Raw genomic sequence first — 17,439 nt, forward strand, 5'->3', positions numbered from 1 at the left:
TCCAAGGCCAGGTTGGACGGGGTTTGGAGCAACCTGGGCTGCTGGAAGGTGTCCCTGCCCATGGCAGGGGGTGGGATGAGATGGGCTTTCAGGTCTCTTCCAACCCAAACCATTTCATGAAATCTGTCACATGGAAGTGGGGGTGGGTCAGAAAAGCATCCCATGTCCACCAGCCCGGGAGAGTCACTCATGAAGATCAACTTTGTGATATCTGTTTGTCCTGCAGCCACTTTGACCTTATGACATGAATAATTGTAGGTAAATTAATAAATCTCAACTGTCCATCCTGACTTTTATTACCCATGTGGGAACCCTGACTCATTCAGAAGCCATGAAAGACAGCACAGTGCTGTAAACTATGTGCTGACTGGGCTGTTGGTCGTTTCTTTTCAGGTACTTTGAGGATGAAGAGGAAGATTCCAGCAATGTGGAGTTGCCCTACATTCCAGCAGAGAATTCCCCCACTCGGCAGCAGTTTCATTCCAAGTCAGCAGACTCTGACAGCGATGATGATCCTCTGGAAGCATTCATGGCTGAAGTGGAGGCAAGACCCGGCTCGGGAAATGTTTATTCATTGATGTGGCCACAGTCAGGAGCAGCAAATGCCACTCAGGGCTTTGGCAGCTGCAGTCAAAATGTCATTTTAACTTTGTTTTTTATGTGTTAGGACTCAAAGGTGGGTTAGGTAGGGAGAGGGTGGATCTGATTTACAATAACTTAACTGCTTTGAGCACGTCAGAACAATACAACTGTGCCTGTGTCTGGATATCAAACTGAGGTTTTCTGCATCTTTCACTGCCAGAATGTTAATTATCTGTGTTTATCATGGGCTGTTTCTTAGCTACAGTTCTGTTATGAGCACAGTGTTTTCAGGAGGAATATGGGTGATTTATTTTTTCAACAACACTGCCACAAACTTAAGAGTGTATAACTTCAAAGGGATTAGTAGGATAATTTATTTAGGATAATCAGATATGGAACACGAGCAAGTTTAGCCCAAAAAGTGTCATCTCTGTGACATAATGGTCTAGTTATGCAGGAACATTTTCCCCTTCCACGTTTTATCATCTTGGTCTTTTTAACATATGATAATTTTATGACCTGTTAGGATCAAGCTGCTCGAGACATGAAGAGACTCGAAGATAAAGACAAAGAAAAAAAGAACGTTAAGTAAGTTCTCTTTTGTCATTCCCATCCCTGCTTGTCTTGTGTGGTGCTGAGACAATTCCAATGCATTTTGTTGATGATGGTTGTTCTGTAGACAAAATAATATATACCTAGTGAACAGCATTAAACAGTGCATGATATTCCCTGTGGGTAAAGATTCTGTGCTGTAAAAATGGGATAATAGGAGGGAAGAATCCATGGCAGCATCCTGTGGTAAACTGCAACAACACTGAGAGTTATCCCACCCGAGGAGCCTTTCTAGGCCACAGAAATTGGGGCAGCACATTGTACTCCTGCCACCTTCCAGAGCAGCCTGGATAGTTTTTCTTCTTCCCACACCCTTGGAAAGATCAGGATGGTTTAGTTTAAAATTGCAATTATGTGAGCAAAATAACTCAGTGCTGCTGTACCTGAGTCCTGGAGATTCTTCCAAACTTCAGCTAGGTTTTAAGTCATTAAAGCTGGTATATCAGGTAGCACGTGATAATTGGGATACTAAATTTGGAGTTCAAAAGCAGTTTAAATTTTTGCAGCTGTTTTGAGCAAGGGAAATAGTTGTGCTGTTGATTCTTGATAGAAATGTCAGATACATTGGTTAGAACTTGCATTGCCTGGGGTTGATCAGATTATACGTGGTTCTGAAACAGAACACTGGATCCAAATCACCACCTGGGGAAGTTCTGAACTGGATTTGCTCTTCCTGGCTCATATTCCTCTTCAGTTATGAGACTTCTGTAGCATCAAGAGCTTTAGACCAGGATGATCTTTGATGTGGCTTCTACTGGGAAGACGGAGTCCCAACCTTTCAGTCTCATTACTAGAAGTAAAGAGAAGTCTTTGCAGGGTCGCTGTTATGGTTGGCACCAGATGTGAAAACTCCATGGGTTGGGATTATGAATGTTACCGAGTTGTTAGTGTTGTGTCTTCCACGAAATCTGGAGCTCAGCACTAATCAAATGAAACTGTGGAGCTGAGTCTGTGGAACACTTGCAGGGAAGTTTTTTTTCTCCGCTTGTTTTTCCAGGGGTATTCGAGATGACATTGAAGAGGAAGATGACCAAGTGAGTTCCTATGCAGTCTTTCTATCTTCTTTTTTTGTTGTTTTGTTTTCTTTTACCTTCCCTCTCCAAACACATAACTGCAAGGTACAAACAAAACTCCAGTATCATGCACAGTACCCGGACAATTCAGCAGGAAGCTTTAGGGGTCACCCTGCTGCCTCTACCCTTCTAGGTGTTTCAAGAAAGACAATTGCATTCATTTAAGAAGATTTTTTTCAGTCAGTTTGAACTTCAACTTCCTGTACAGGTTTTTCAGTATCTGAGGGTCTCATCAAATTCGAAATGAGCACAGTCACCATGGGACACAGGGAGAGGCTGTTGGAGTGTGGAGGTGACTTGCAGTGGAATTTAGTGTCTGTTAAGGACAAGAATCAGGCTTTTTGCTCTTCATTTTCAGAGGAGCTGCAGTTCTCATTGGGGATTATAAGCATCACTGTAACAGAATTAGTAAAAAGGAAAGACTTCATTTCAAAACATACCTTACCACTAAGTTGTAATTCATAACTCTTGTGTTACTGGCATTAATGCAGAGTTTGGTGGGGTTGTCTGGCCTCGAGGCCTTTGCTTCCAAGTGTAGCTGTGCCAAAGTTTGAGCAGAGGTGACTTACACTTGGAGACAGCTGTTCCAGTCTATTGAGTGAATAGCTGAGAGACTGAGGGATAATCGGCCAGGAAAGGGGAAAAGCCAGAGGAGTAAATGCATATATTTTTAGTTGAACCTTGCTTTAAAAGTCTGATCTTAAACGTTTGCTTCAAGTCAAGTGAGACTGGTGTTTTCTCCCTGAGAAAGTCTTGGTGTGCCAGTGGGATTCTGAGGGACACAGACATCTTTGTGAGCTGTGAGGGTGGCATGTGACAGTGGTGGCAGGGACTTAACTTGGGCTTGTCTTGAAAGACTCTTCTGAAATAGTTTCTTTCACATTTGTTGTTGACTGTCTCAATGAAAATTAGATACATTTTCATTTCTTAGAGTCTAGTCAGGGGAAGAGAAGAAGCTGTTTGGCATAGTGTGTTTAAAAAAACAAGTGTCATATACTTAGTAACATCGTGTCCTCTGGTTAGAAACCTGCAGCATTTGTGCTTTGTTCCTGTGGAAATAAGAATAGATTCCCTTCTATTGCTAAACATAACAAGACTTGGTGGAAGGAGCTGTTAAGCAGACATGTAAGAGTAGCTTGTTTTTAAGCAGCACTTTGTGGTCTGGCTGACACTTAGAGTTGTTTTCATTTGTGCTTACTGTCCTTCTGGACGGATCTCTTGGTGCTTATTGGAAGAATCAGTTCTAGTGAATGGGGCTGGTTTTCTTCCTCAGTGGTGGGCATGAAAGCAAGCAGCCATTTAGCATTTACACATCACTTGAACAAACAGTGGTGATTTTGCATCCTATTGTATGTGATGGTGCTGATCTGTTTTGCTGCAGGAAGCGTATTTTCGCTACATGGCTGAAAACCCCACTGCTGGTGTGGTCCAGGAGGAGGAAGAGGATAACCTGGAGTATGACAGTGATGGGAACCCGATTGCACCCTCCAAAAAAATCATTGATCCTCTTCCACCTATTGACCACTCAGAGGTAGGAAGGGATTTTATTCCTTTTTGTTCTGTTTGAGGCATTCCCAGCTGAGGAGGTCCCGTAATGTTTCAGTGCTGTCGTAGGTAAGTCACATTAAAGGTCCCTGAAATAGCTTCATATTAAAGGAATGTACTTGCAGACAGTTAAGAACCTGAGAAAGAAAGGAATCCTGAGTCTGGACTAACTTAGTCATTAACTACCTTGCAGATTGAATATCCACCCTTTGAGAAGAATTTCTATGATGAGCACGAGGAGATCACCAGCCTGACCCCGCAGCAGGTGGTGGAGTTACGGCACAAGCTGAACCTCCGGGTAAGCTGGGCACAAAACTGTCCTCCCACCATCTTCTCCCTCCCATTCCTTTTGGATAATCTTTGTTTTAATGGAGATTTTCGCAAGGAACTGCAGTTTTTCAATCCAAGCCTCTTAGACACCTGCAGTGACTTTTGATTTCGTGAAAGTCTCCTCTGGGGTTGTGGAAGTGGGCAGTGAGGATTGCCAGGATTGCATGGTTGCACTTGGAATAAAGAACTCCAGAGCCAGGAATTAAAACTGGAAAAGTTAGATGCAAAAATTAGTTCTTTTGCCATTTGTGCCATGTTACTGGGGTGACTTTCTATGAAGGCAATTATAAGAACACCAATTATACAGGGAGGTAATTGTGACGTTTAGTAGCTCGTCTTGATTGACACTTAATCTAAATTTTCATACCTGCAAGTCCTAGTTACACAACTCCTCTGGAATTTGCATTTGTTCATAAAGTAAAAATCCATTTTCAGAGGCAGTGATACCCTGTTTTTACTTTTTGTACAGATTGCTCTTTGTTTTTCTCTTACTGTTCCACAAACAAAGCTCTGTTTGTGTTTCCAAGGTCTCTGGTGCTGCTCCTCCAAGGCCTGGCAGTAGTTTTGCTCATTTTGGATTTGATGAGCAACTTATGCATCAAATTAGGAAATCAGAGTATACCCAACCCACTCCAATACAATGTCAGGTGAGTGTTGCTGCTGCTCTAACATCTAAAGAAAACTAATCAAACACATGCCAAGGCCTCTTGTCCATATGAGGATGTGATAGCTACAGTTCTGATTGTCTGTAGAGAGTTGTCACAGAGAATTTGTGTTTTTCCAGGGAAATAGCTTTGATGTGTTTTAAATAGAGGTTTACCCACTTTTGTTCTTGGTAAGTGACCACTGTAAATATATCCATATCCTTTTCTTCATTTGTCTCTTGATGAAGACTGAAGAGCATTCAAGTGACATCTCTTCCTTATAGAAATGTGTGAAAGCTTTGGAGAGGGTTTGTGTTTTGGTTTTTATTTAGAAATTGTATTAAAAATAGCAGTAGCTGAATAAAGAGCTATCCACTGACAAATTTATTCCTTTAGGAGCCATGCAAACAAAAGGGATTTACTGCATCTGTAGATTGGTTGCCATAAGTGATTAAGGTTATCAATAATGTGATTTTAACCACACCACTGCTGATGCTTTTCTTGAGGTACAAAGAAGGATGTGATGCTGGGTCCAAGTGATGCATTTTAGGACCTTGGTCCTTAGTATTTGTAAAACCCTGTGGTTGAGAGGTCCTTGTAGCAGCAGTGGGGATGAACTGAGGCCTTCAGGACTCAAAGTGGCTACAGAAAGAACAGGCTCAGAGCACTTTTAGTGTTCTTAGAACTGCACAGGGTTCGTTTGTGTACATGTAACTGTATCCTTGGGCTGCTGTACTGTGCCCAAACATTGATTTCATACAGGATACCATCAATCCAACATGGTAATGGCTTCCAGCCCTAAAAACAGACTAATTCAGATCTGAACTTGGCAATAAAACTCTGTAAGCATTGACATATTGTTGCTGTGAGTCCTCTGTAATGTGCTTTCCTCTTGTTACCTGAGTTTTCATGTAAAGTCTAGCACAAGGATATGCTGAGGTAGGCATAGTATGGGCTTAGAACCTCCTTCTTTTTAGGGTGTTCCAGTTGCACTGAGTGGCAGAGACATGATTGGGATAGCCAAGACTGGAAGTGGGAAAACAGCAGCCTTCATCTGGCCGATGCTGATTCACATCATGGATCAGAAGGAGCTGGAGCCAGGGGATGGTCCCATTGCAGTGATTGTCTGCCCCACCAGAGAGCTTTGCCAGCAGGTAGGTGTGTGGCATTCCTGTGTGTGCCTTCCAGAGTTCTTGGAGAAGAAGACAAAACTCTGGGCAAAAATTATCAGAGGACCTCAGCAAAGCATTTAAAAAAAACTGCTCTGAGCATGAGTAGCGTGGCTCCAGCTCACGGCTCTTCCCTGCACCTTTTTCTTGAAGGATCAGGACAAATCTGAAATGTTAAATTTTTGCAGAGTGCTCCCATGTTGTTTTCAAGTATAAGAATGCTGTGGATCCATTGCTACAAACTGTATGTGTAAAAAGATAGAGCCTGCAGGCTGAATTACAGTTGGATGCCCAAATAGGTTTCTGAAATTACTAAAACTTTTCCACGTGTTCAAGTATTCAACCCTGAGGATTTCAGAATAATTACATTAAGTTATTAGCTGAAATGTGTATTTCAGGAGCTGGGCTGTATTTCCAAGGCAGATGTGTTTTCTCAGAGCTGTCTGACGTGGCCTGTGATGTGTCTGTTCCCAATTCCCAGATCCACTCCGAGTGCAAGCGCTTTGGGAAGGCCTACAACCTGCGCTCCGTGGCTGTGTACGGGGGAGGGAGCATGTGGGAACAAGCCAAAGCCCTTCAGGAGGGGGCAGAGATCGTGGTCTGCACCCCTGTAAGTACCTGTGTGCACACAGGGCAGCTTTTTGTTGCTTACCTGAAGCTGAGACAGATCTTTCATTCCAGTGTGATTCAAAATTAGTTCTCTGGTCACTGGGACCCGAGTTCTTCACAGGCTGTCAGGTGTTGAGAGCAAATCTGTCGGGTTTAGTCTTCTCCCAAGAGAAGCTGAGGAGGTTACAGAGCAGCAAGCGAGGTCTGTTTGTGTCAGCTGGGCACAACACCAGCTTCTGATTGCTGAGCCTTAAATTCACAAAGAGAATTCCCAAAATGTCATGATCTTGAGTGTCATCTTCCTGAATCCGTGTGGAGCCAGTGGCAGTAACACTGCAGGGTTGAAACACTGAATCAGGGTGGGTGTTGGTGCTGAACGAGTACCTCTGACAACTGGTTTTGCTTATTGCAGAAACTGTCGTGAACTTGGACAAAACAGGGCAACAAATGGTTGGAGAAAGTTTTATTGTGGCTATTTATTTGGTACCAGGCAAGAAAAGAAAGTATGAGAAACTCCCTTGCCAGAACTTGGGGGATTAAGTAGGCAGTTCACATTTAAAATTTAATTATAAGGAAGAATGGAAAATTGTTAAACTGTTAACCTTGAAAAAACAGCTATAAGTTCAGCTTGTCAGGCATAGTTGATGAGAGTTTTAGGAATCTTTCTATGATTTGAATATTGACATTTCTAGACTGAAGCCTTGAGATATTTTCTGTTCAAAGTCTCTGGTGAGGATAAAAAGCAGTGAAGTGCTCAAAGGTTGTATATATCAACATTATTTAAAATGCACTTTAAAAACTTGGGTTTTTTTTTCTTAATAGGGTCGTTTGATTGATCATGTGAAAAAGAAAGCTACAAACCTTCAAAGAGTCACTTACCTTGTGTTTGATGAAGCTGACAGAATGTTTGATATGGGGTTTGGTAGGTATTGAACAGAGGTCACTGTTTTGGAAAGCAGGGGTGTCCAGTCCCAGCTTAGTGGGACTGTGAAATGAAATACTGAGTGAGAGGCACTCATTCATCCCGTGGTTGTCTGTTAAATAAAGCAGTGAAGTTGCATTTTGAGTTATTCTCCTAAATAGTGAGCAGCAGTGGTGATTAGAGCATTATTTCTTCTCCTTTCCAGAATATCAGGTCAGATCAATCGCAAGCCACGTCCGTCCCGACAGACAGAGTGAGTAAAGGTCTCAAAATAACCTCCTGAGAGTCACAGGAGGCTCTGTGGTGGGGTACCAGTTAGGAGTCTGGGCAGAGCATGAATTCCCAGTTCTGGACACAGCCACACAAGGAGACTTGTGCCAAAGTGCACTGGTGTGACTCTGAGCGTGGGCTGTGGGGAGGGAGCAGTTGTGGCTCGTGGGGATTTGGCTGCTCCTCAATCTCTAATCCCTCCACTGGCTGCACTCAGAGGAAAGCTGATGAGCTGAGTTCGTGTCCATAATGCCTCAAAATTCAGTGTTCTGAGCTGCCACGAGAGAAAGTTCCCAGCAGTGCCACATATTATCAGCGTTCCAGGTGCCAGGAAACGTGTTCCCACGCTTTGGGGCGTTCTGAGAGCGATTGATAACTTCCATTAGAACCTGGAAAACAGGCCTCAGCCTCCAGATTCCTCAGGAATAATCCAGGCCCTCGTTCACAACATCTGTGCTGCGTTTTCACAGCTCTGAAAGCAAGTTTCCATTTCAAACCCTGTTTCCCTTCCAGCTCTCCTGTTCAGTGCCACGTTCCGTAAGAAGATCGAGAAACTGGCCCGGGATATTCTGATCGACCCAATCCGGGTTGTGCAGGGAGACATTGGAGAGGTAATCCCATGGTACCTGTGAGACAGTCAGAGCAATGAATTGTTCCATTTCCTGTTCTCTGAAACTGAAGTTAAACTGCAGCAGTCATCATTTATATGTAAGAGTAAATACTTCGTGCTTAACAAAAAATAGTAAAGTTTTGTGGTTTGTTTTTTTTTTTTTATTTTATTGACCTTTCCTCCAACAAATGTAGTGGTGGAAGGTTTCATCAAGGAGGGAAACACCATTAATGCAGTGGTTTATTTTTTAATTTTTTTGTATTAGGCTGAATCATGGGTATATCCTTTTATTTTGTCACAAAAATATAAATAAACCCATTAGAGCTCTATTTATTTTCTCTTATTTAATTTGCAATGATTTTTATTTTTTTATTTATGTTGCAATGAAGGATTTGAAGCTTAAGTTGTAATGTCTTTCAGCTGGGTTATGTGGGAATGTTGATGCTGGACTTGCTTGACAGTAGCAGCTGAACTATCAGCAGGCTGAGGATTTGGTGGGAAGCTGATGAAGTGGGCAGAGGGAAACTTGCTGTAGGGAAACTTTTCTTATTATGTATGAAAAGTGTTGAGAAATTTCACAGGATGCCTTCAGAACATTTCTCTTTTCAGCAATTCTCTGTGTTTATTTTTTCCATCAGTAATATGATGTTACTTTATAATAAAAAAATAATGGCTACCTGAAGCCCCTTCATTCTGGGAATTTTTCCTACTAAATTTTGCTTATGAAAAGAAACAGCTTTCCCAGCTCAATCACAGGGTTTTTATTCTTTGAATTATTACTGTATTATGAGAGCATCATCCTTGAATTAAATAATATTGAACTGTGTAAAAATTAAATCTCTCAGGGAAACTCCCCGGTGGTGCTGGGAGCTGGACTGCACGTTTATTACTTTTGATTCAGGGTGCACAGAGAGCTTGTACCTCCCCTCTTCCTGACTCCAGGGACATTTCTCCCCTCAGGCAAACGAAGATGTCACTCAGATTGTGGAGATCTTCCCCTCTGGCCCCAGCAAGTGGAACTGGCTGACCCGGCGCCTCGTGGAGTTCACGTCCTCCGGGAGCGTCCTCCTGTTCGTCACCAAGAAGGCCAACGCAGAAGAACTGGCCAATAACCTCAAGCAGGAGGATCATAACCTGGGGCTGCTTCATGGGGACATGGACCAGAGTGAGAGGAATAAAGTCATTTCAGAATTCAAGAAGAAGGGGATCCCCATCCTGGTGGCGACCGATGTGGCAGGTGCGTGACGTTCTGGGAGCCAGCCCGTGCACGCCGTGGGGATCAGCAGAAGGGCAAACTTGTTTCAGTGGAAGGCAGCCAGGTTGGCTTCTGCATTTTCAGGGCACTCTGTTCCAGGTGCTTTTCAGAACCATGGAACCATAAAATCTCCTGAGTTGGGAGGGACCCACGAGGATCATCCAGTCCAGCTCTGGCCCTGCACAGGACACCCCAGGAGTCACACCACGAGCCTGTGAATGGCACAGCATTAGCAAGGGGGGTTATTTTTAGTCCCCTAATGATGCTTGCATTAGGCTGATGTATTGTTTAATATACAGAAGGAAAATAAGCTGTGTCTTAAGGAAGTTGTTGCTATTCATTCATCAGCTGACATTATACATGTTTAAATGAAGAGGTGAACACACTTGAAACCTGCACTAGAACAGCTTTTGTACACAGATGTTTGCTGAACAAAGAGCGAATTTTGGTGTCCTTTGATAAAGCCCTCTGTCTTCCTTGGAAATACAGCCATATAAAGAGATCCCTTCCACTTCCAGTCCTGTGAATTTGGGGATTGGTGTAACTTATATGAAAGTTAGAGAAGGTGTTGCTGCACTGAAGAGTTTTAGAATCATAGAATGGTTTGGGTTGGAAGGAACCTTAAAGGTCATCTCATTCTACCCCCTGCCATGGGCAGGGACACCTTCCACTAGACCAGGTTGCTCCAAGCCCCATCCAGCCTGACCTTAAAGCCCAGGAAAGGTGTATTAACCGAGATGTGTTCCTGTGGAAACTCCTTCGGTGTGCTGGAGCAGAATGAGGTGACAGGCTGGTATGAGTGGGATTGCTGTGAGTTGACTGGTGATAACCACACTTCTCCTTATGTTGCCCTTTATTCCAGCTCGGGGGTTAGACATCCCTTCCATCAAGACTGTCATCAACTACGACGTGGCTCGGGACATAGACACCCACACCCACAGGATCGGCCGCACCGGCCGCGCGGGCGAGAAGGGGGTTGCCTACACTCTGCTGACTCCCAAGGACAGCAACTTCGCTGGGGACCTCGTCAGAAACCTGGAAGGTGCCAATCAACATGTCTCCAAAGAGCTGTTGGATCTGGCAATGCAGGTATGGATGAGTAGAGGAAGGTTCATTCCACGACCGGCACAAAAACAGGGCCGGGGGACTCATTTCTGGCTCCATCGTGTGTTAGCGGTGTCCTGTTTTAAAGTAGGCTTCCCAGTGTTTTTAATGGCCTTTGGCAGAATCCATGGATATTTTGGAACACAGTATGTGATCTATTTTGGGGCCAGGCACTGCCCAGGAAATTAGGAGCTGTAATCTGGCTGATGCCAGTGTCTCATTACAATCAGATTTTTGATGCACTTTTATGGCAGGCACCTGGGAGGTGCAGCTGAGTTGAAAGCTAAACTAGAAAACAATTACAGGGACATTCCCTCTTGTTGCTTGATCACTCCATGTGCTTGGCAGTGCTCTCTGGCAGATTTGCTATATATAGGGATGACAGGTAGCTGCAGCAGTTGTGCTTGTGCCACTGAACTCATCAGCTCTTTCATTTCTTGTCTTTTGCTGCCTGTGTAACTGCAAGAGAGCGAAGGCTTTTTGGTCATTCCCAAATTCAGAGATGGATTAGCATGCCTGTGGCTTCATTGCCAAGCATCTTGAACAGCAGCTGCCAGAATAAATACTTTTTCTGAGGTACAGAAACAGCAGAAGGGGCAGAATTTATGGGGCAGAGCTCCTCAGGCTGCCTTTGAAAGGAGAGTGTCAAAGCAGAATGGTTTGGCCAGATTTGGAGACTGGAGGGCACAAAAAGAGGTGCAGCCAACCATTATTTAAACACCTGGGAACAGGAGGTCTGGTTGGGCTGACATTTCCTGGCCACTGCTTGGTGCAGGAAGTTTTGCTGACAGACCCTGCAGTGGGCTAAACCAGTGAAACCAAAGCATGAGCAAGTGCAGAGCTCCCAAGTGATGGCACTGGAAACTGTATCGATTCCTGAGTTTATTAGAATGCAAACCCCCACAACTTAAACATGGATGGAAGTTGAGGGCATAAAATCAGTTTTCATAGAAAGCATTTGTAGCAAAAATCTTCAGACCCACGTGACAGAAGTGGCTACAGCAGCTGTGTGGTTGAACAGAAAACGGCATTTACGTTTTCTTATTTTCAAATGCTCCAAATCCTTCTTTTCTGAGCCTCATTACATGCATTTATGAAGCTCCTTATTCCCCGTGAGGAGAAACGTTTGTCCTTTTTGTTACAGAATCCGTGGTTCCGGAAATCCCGTTTCAAAGGAGGGAAAGGCAAGAAGCTGAATATTGGTGGTGGTGGCTTGGGATACCGGGAACGCCCCGGGCTGGGCTCAGAAAATTCTGTAAGTAGGGATGCTGAAGAGGTTGTTTACAGCTTCTTGGAACTTTTACACTTAGTATTGATTACTCTTTAATTTAAACAATCTCAGTACTGGATTACAGCCTGTGCTTTCAAGGGTTTCATAGCTCAGCATCTTTCAGAGTTGGTATCAGATATCTCAAATGAAAGTCTCCTGTGCTGTTCTCCTCTTGCCAAGAGCTGCCCTCCTTAGGGCCAGAGTGATCCAGAAGGTTTGCAGGTTCTTCCCAAAATAGACTGTCGCTGCAAAATAAATGCTAATAAATGACTTGAAAAGCCGTTTCCAGGCTGATTCTTGGCAGAAAAAAATCTTGCAGCACTGGGGATGCTTATTGAGGCACATCTGTGCTAGGAAATGAGCTCACTGCCAGTGTGTACAGGGGCAGAGCTGTTGAAAACATGTCATAGAATCCCAGAATGGCTTGGGTGGGAAGGGACCTTAAAGCTCGTCCAGTGCCACCCCCTGCCATGGGCAGGGGCACCTTCCACTAGCCCAGGTTGCTCCAAGCCCCGTCCAGCCTGGCCTTGGACACTTCCATGTTCAGCATCTTTCCAAAAGCCGCAGCTGGAGCCTTGTTCACACTTTGTCCTGGCTGTGACCTGTGTGAAAAACTCCATTTGATTCCATTTTACTTTTAATTGCACTATAGGAGCTGGAAACTGCAGTTAAACTGTTACCTGTCACTCACTAAGACTTAATGCTTCTTTACTTCATGGTCCTCGAGGTCATGGCTCTGCTGCTCAGGGCTCCCAGAAGTCTGTCATCCTTAGTGGATGAATTTCCTGGGTGCAGGGTCAAGGCAGATTTGGAGAGCAGCTGAACTGAGAGTGTCTGTGTGGGATAAACCTCTGCAGTTGCCCTTTGTGTTTTTGCACAGGACCGTGGAAACAACAACAGTGTGATGAGTAACTACGAGGCCTACAAGCCATCCACAGGGGCCATGGGGGACAGGCTGACAGCAATGAAAGCAGCTTTCCAGGTTGGTTCCATCACTCGGACTCATTTTCTCCCCTGAAAATGCAGCAGCCCCGTTGATTTCAGGGAAGTTGAGCTTGGTAGTTGTGACCGTGTCCCTCGGAGCACTGCAGTGTGAAGTGGTGGAATTCGTGTGCAGGCTGGACTGAACGTGTTTGCACAAATTTGCCAAACTTGCTTTGTTTTCTGCTGCCTCTTTGCTCTTTTTCCCCTCCTTGGCTTGATCCTGTTGAGGTTGCTTAGCAACAATAGTGTAATTGCAATCCAAAAAAAGGGGGAACAGAGAAACTCTTTCTCTTCAGTGTAAAAATTAACCCCACCATATAGGAGCTCCCTTGTTTCTGTGGTCTGGTAGCAGATGCCCGTTACTAATTCTGTGTTCAGAAGCACAGCAGGAATGTAATCACGCCAAGATTTTTCCAGGAACTCTGTTTCCTGGGGGATCCCCCCAATCCAAGACAGGCTCGTGAACCCCGCGATCGCTCCCCGTCCTGCAGGGCAGTGCAGAGCCAAACCTGCTCTCTGTTCTCTCCCTCCCCCTCTCCTGCAGTCCCAGTACAAGAGCCACTTTGTCGCCGCCAGTTTAAACAACCAAAAGACTGGGAGCTCTGCCGCCGGTGCCAGCGGCTGGACCAGCGCCGGGAGCCTCAACTCCGTCCCGACGAGTTCGGCGCAGCAAAACGCCGCCAACCCCGACGGCCCCGCCGCGGCGGCCAAGGGCGTCCCGGGCTTCACCAGCACAGGGACTTTGAGCAGCGTGCCCACCTTCCCGGGGGGAGCACAGGGCTTCAACAACACAAGTGCCAGCACCAACAGCCGAGAAGGCGGCGGCGTTGGTGGCATTGCCAGAGAACGGTACAACGACAACCGGAACAGTCGCCACAACGAGGTCCCGCGGCGCGGAGAGGGCGGTGGTGGCCGTGCTGAGGGCGGTGGTGGCCGTGCTGAGGGTGGTGGTGGCCGTGCCGAGGGCGGTGGTGGCCGTGCCGAGGGCGGTGGTGGCCGCTACAACGATGTCCAGCGCCACGGCGAGGGCGGCGGCCGCCACAGCGACGCTCCCCGGCACGGCGAGGGCCGGCACGGCGACATCCACCGCCACGGCGAGGGCCGGCACTTCACCGACTTCCCGGGCGCCGGCGGCCGCAACAACAACGGGGACAGCAGGAACAGCAGCGAGGGCAGGAGCAACGAGAGCAGGAACGGCGAGAGCAGGAAGGAGGCCAACAGCCGGGAAAACAAGACAGATGGTTTCGCCGTCCCGGAGCCCCCCAAACGTAAGAAGAGCCGGTGGGACAGTTAAAAGCCGGGGTTTCACAGCCTGGAACCTCGGCAGGTAGTGTTGTCTTTTTCCAGAGGATTTCTTAGGGGTTTTTGGGAACTGGTTGTTGAGCAGCTGGGGGAGGAGGAGGAAACCACGAAGGCCCCCGTGCCAGTCCGGGCCGGCACATCTGCGGCCAGACCCGCTCGTGACGTGCACACACCACGCGTAGTCAGAGAAGTCACTTTGGTAAAGCTCCCTGGGCTCTGCTTTGAAACACTCAGTGCTCGAGTGACTCTGCTGGATTTAAACAGATCTTCTTGACAAAAGGAAGCTGTTCCACATCCTGGGAACATGGAGAAACTGTTGTCCATAGAAGTATAAATTAGTCTTTTCTTAACCAGTGTTCACATTTACAAACCAGTCCAGCCCACCTAGAGATGCTCAGGACCTGCCTGGTAGACATTAATCCCTCAGCAGTTTGGTCAGTATGGTGAGTTCTTCCCCCATCTCCTCTTCACATATTCTCTGATTCCCAAATAATTTGGCCTCCTGCTTGCCCTTTACCTCTCTCCCCATCAACTGAGAATGTATGAATATGCATTGCTGAAGGTGGGATGCAGCAAGTTGATTTTTCTTTCCCTTTGTTTTATTTTTCATGGAGCTGTTCAAGGGATCCTTCTCCAGCCCAGCAAACCACAAATTCACATGTAGTGTAGGTTGGACTCCCTGGCTTGTCTGTGGTCAGTACATCAGTCCCAGTCCCATTGCCCAGGTATTTTTTTCCTTTCAAAGAACCTCTTCTTTCCTAATATCCTTCATTCTGGTGGAAGCCTGCATAGCAAACCTGTCTCTCTGCTGTGCCTATCCACCCTCTGTTCTGAGAGGGTTGAGTGCTTTCTTCAAATTAAAAGCAAAAAAAGGGAAAAGAGTGTAGATCCACCACAACAGTCAGAGGCTGGAGCCCCCCAGGAAGCATTGCTAAAGGCAGAGGCTTCACTCAGAAATTCAGGGATCTGCTGCTCAGAAGCCTTTAGGGAGAACCCAAAAAGCGGTGAATGAAATGGAACAGCTCAAATCTGGCCCCATATTGAACACATATAGGAAATCTGTAAAATCTTGCTTGCCCATTTTTAACTCGTGTGTATTATCCGTTTTTTAACTTGGTTGTTTGTTTTGTTTTGTTTTGTTTTTTGCCACAAGGTAGGGAAGAACTTTTCTGTTGGAACATGTCAGCACCCACTGCTGGCTCGTTTCCACTGGAAGAAGTATCAGAAGCTGTCAGGGTTTTGTGACATTGTGATGTTTTTCTTTATCAGCTGTGCATTTACTTTCTGCTTGCTCTAGTAAATGTTTTATTACTGGTACAGAAATATCCAGCATGTGCTTTTTTATTCTCCTCCTCCTCCTCTGGCTGCTCTGGCATGTGGATGGAGAACTGACTGCCTGGGGATTTGACTGTGTGTGTCTCTTCCACCAGGAGTTGTGGGTTGTAGTTGATAAAAGACTTCCTGTGGGTTTTCTCAGTATCTTTCCCCCCAAATTGTTTCACGAGCCCTGTTTTAGCTTCAAAGCCTCCCGGGGAATAGATTGTTCTCCACTTTATAAAGGGAAGAGATACATGTGACTCATCCCAGCTTTTCATGGGGTCCTTGGCAGACCTGGAAAGAGAACGAGGCAGCAGCCTCATGATGTGACTTACATGGGAACTGACTTCAGTCAGGACACCAAGGGATTATTTGGGCCCCCTCACTATCAGCTCTGTCAGTTGGAGTTTTTTAAAACAGCTTCCAGAATTCCCTCATCACAGTCCAGGCAGGAGCCTCGTTGCCCTGGTCTGAGCTCTGCACATTTGGTGTTAAGACAAGTGTGTTCCAGGGCAGCTGTGGCAGGGGTTTGCAAGCTGTTGTGTTCCCCTCCTCACCCTGAAGGTTTATCACTCTGCACAATTAAAGATCAGAGTTTCAAAACAAAATACAAAAATAGCTCCGTGGTCTGAAGCTGCCATCTGCTCCCTCCCTTCCCAGATCCCAGCTTGCTGCCACTGGGAGCTGGCCCCCTGTGAGGCATATGCTTGGGTTTCTCCCCTTCTTTTTAACACTTCCCTCTGCTCTTTGTAGGATTATTGAAATTCCTCACCCCTCTCTCAGCTACCAGGAGCCTCCTGGGAGTTGAGTGAGTAAATATTGAGCAGTGACAGAGAGCTACCAATGTCAGCTCTCAGGGCTGTGTCAGGTCCACAGGAGGGTTGATTCCATCCCCACAGAACAAGGGAGCAGTGTGAGCAGCATTCCAGCTGCCCTGAGAGGAAATCTTGCAGTGGCAGCAGTGCTGGTGTCTTCCAAAGAGACCAGAGCACAGCCCAGCTGAGCAAATCCCTTCCAGGGAGCTCAGGTTGGCTTGGAAATGCAATCCTTGGGACTCTGCTCTTGTTTCTATGCCTACACATCAGTCCCCCCTCTGCCTGTTTTCCCCCTGCTGCCACCTCCCAGCTGTGCCCTTCCCACAGGGAACAGCACTTGGCTCCTTGGTTGGGAGGTGGTGCCGGTGTCCCTCACCCTGCACTGTCTTCTGGAGCCTTTAAACTGACAGAGAGTAGATTTAGATGGGATATTGGGAAGGAATTCCTCCCTGGGAGGGTGGGGAGGCCCTGGCACAGGTTGCCCAGAGAAGCTGTGGCTGCCCCTGGATCCCTGGAAGTGCCCAAGGCCAGGTTGGATGGGGTTTGGAGCAGCCTGGGCTGGTGGAAGGTGTCCCTGCCCAGGGCAGGGGGTGGCACTGGAGGATCTTTAGGGTCCCTTCCAACCCAAACAATTCTGGGATTCTGTGATTTGGGTTGGAATGAAATGGGCTTTAAGGTCTCTTCCCACCCATGGTATAAACCCATAAACACAGTGTTTAATTCATCTGTTGCTGTGTCCACAATGGAACACAAGGATGGAAACAAGCCAGGCAGACTCTCTTTATTCGTTTTTAGCCTGGAGGGGGATGACAGGGCCACAACTCTTGCATGCAGGGGCTGTGAGTTCATGGATGGAGTGTGGGGGATCCAGGCATTTCCTGCACCCTTCCAGGCCATGGAACTTGTCCTGCCTCCCTCAGCCCACCATATCCCAGTGACTCCTGCTCCCTGTTCACACCATCCATGAGCTGGATGTGAGTGAGGGCAGGGTGGGCTGCAGAAGGGCTCTGGGGGCACTCTGTGCTC

General features: G+C 46.4%; 1 protein-coding gene across 4 annotated transcripts in view; it reads left to right on the forward strand.

Annotated features, from left to right (window-relative positions):
• DDX42 (DEAD-box helicase 42) overlaps positions 1–15,604 on the forward strand; it is an 18,346-nt gene extending 2,742 nt beyond the window's left edge. Inside the window, exons 3-19 of one of the 4 annotated variants that reach the window (XM_017833339.1) lie at positions 394–544; positions 1,109–1,170; positions 2,192–2,228; positions 3,649–3,798; positions 4,006–4,110; positions 4,670–4,789; positions 5,764–5,940; positions 6,437–6,565; positions 7,387–7,486; positions 7,692–7,739; positions 8,270–8,367; positions 9,327–9,603; positions 10,484–10,710; positions 11,870–11,980; positions 12,876–12,977; positions 13,524–13,908; positions 13,951–15,604. In XM_017833339.1, coding sequence (XP_017688828.1) covers positions 394–544; positions 1,109–1,170; positions 2,192–2,228; positions 3,649–3,798; positions 4,006–4,110; positions 4,670–4,789; positions 5,764–5,940; positions 6,437–6,565; positions 7,387–7,486; positions 7,692–7,739; positions 8,270–8,367; positions 9,327–9,603; positions 10,484–10,710; positions 11,870–11,980; positions 12,876–12,977; positions 13,524–13,908; positions 13,951–14,273 — 2,602 coding nt within the window. In that variant the 3' untranslated portion in view covers positions 14,274–15,604. The other 3 variants (XM_017833340.1, XM_017833342.1, XM_017833341.1) reach the window with 3 other exon arrangements.
• The last annotated feature ends 1,835 nt before the right edge of the window (positions 15,605–17,439 follow it).

The sequence above is a fragment of the Lepidothrix coronata genome, unplaced genomic scaffold (genome assembly GCF_001604755.1).
Source record: "Lepidothrix coronata isolate B3197 unplaced genomic scaffold, Lepidothrix_coronata-1.0 Scaffold213, whole genome shotgun sequence".
Taxonomy (NCBI): Eukaryota; Metazoa; Chordata; class Aves; order Passeriformes; family Pipridae; genus Lepidothrix; species Lepidothrix coronata.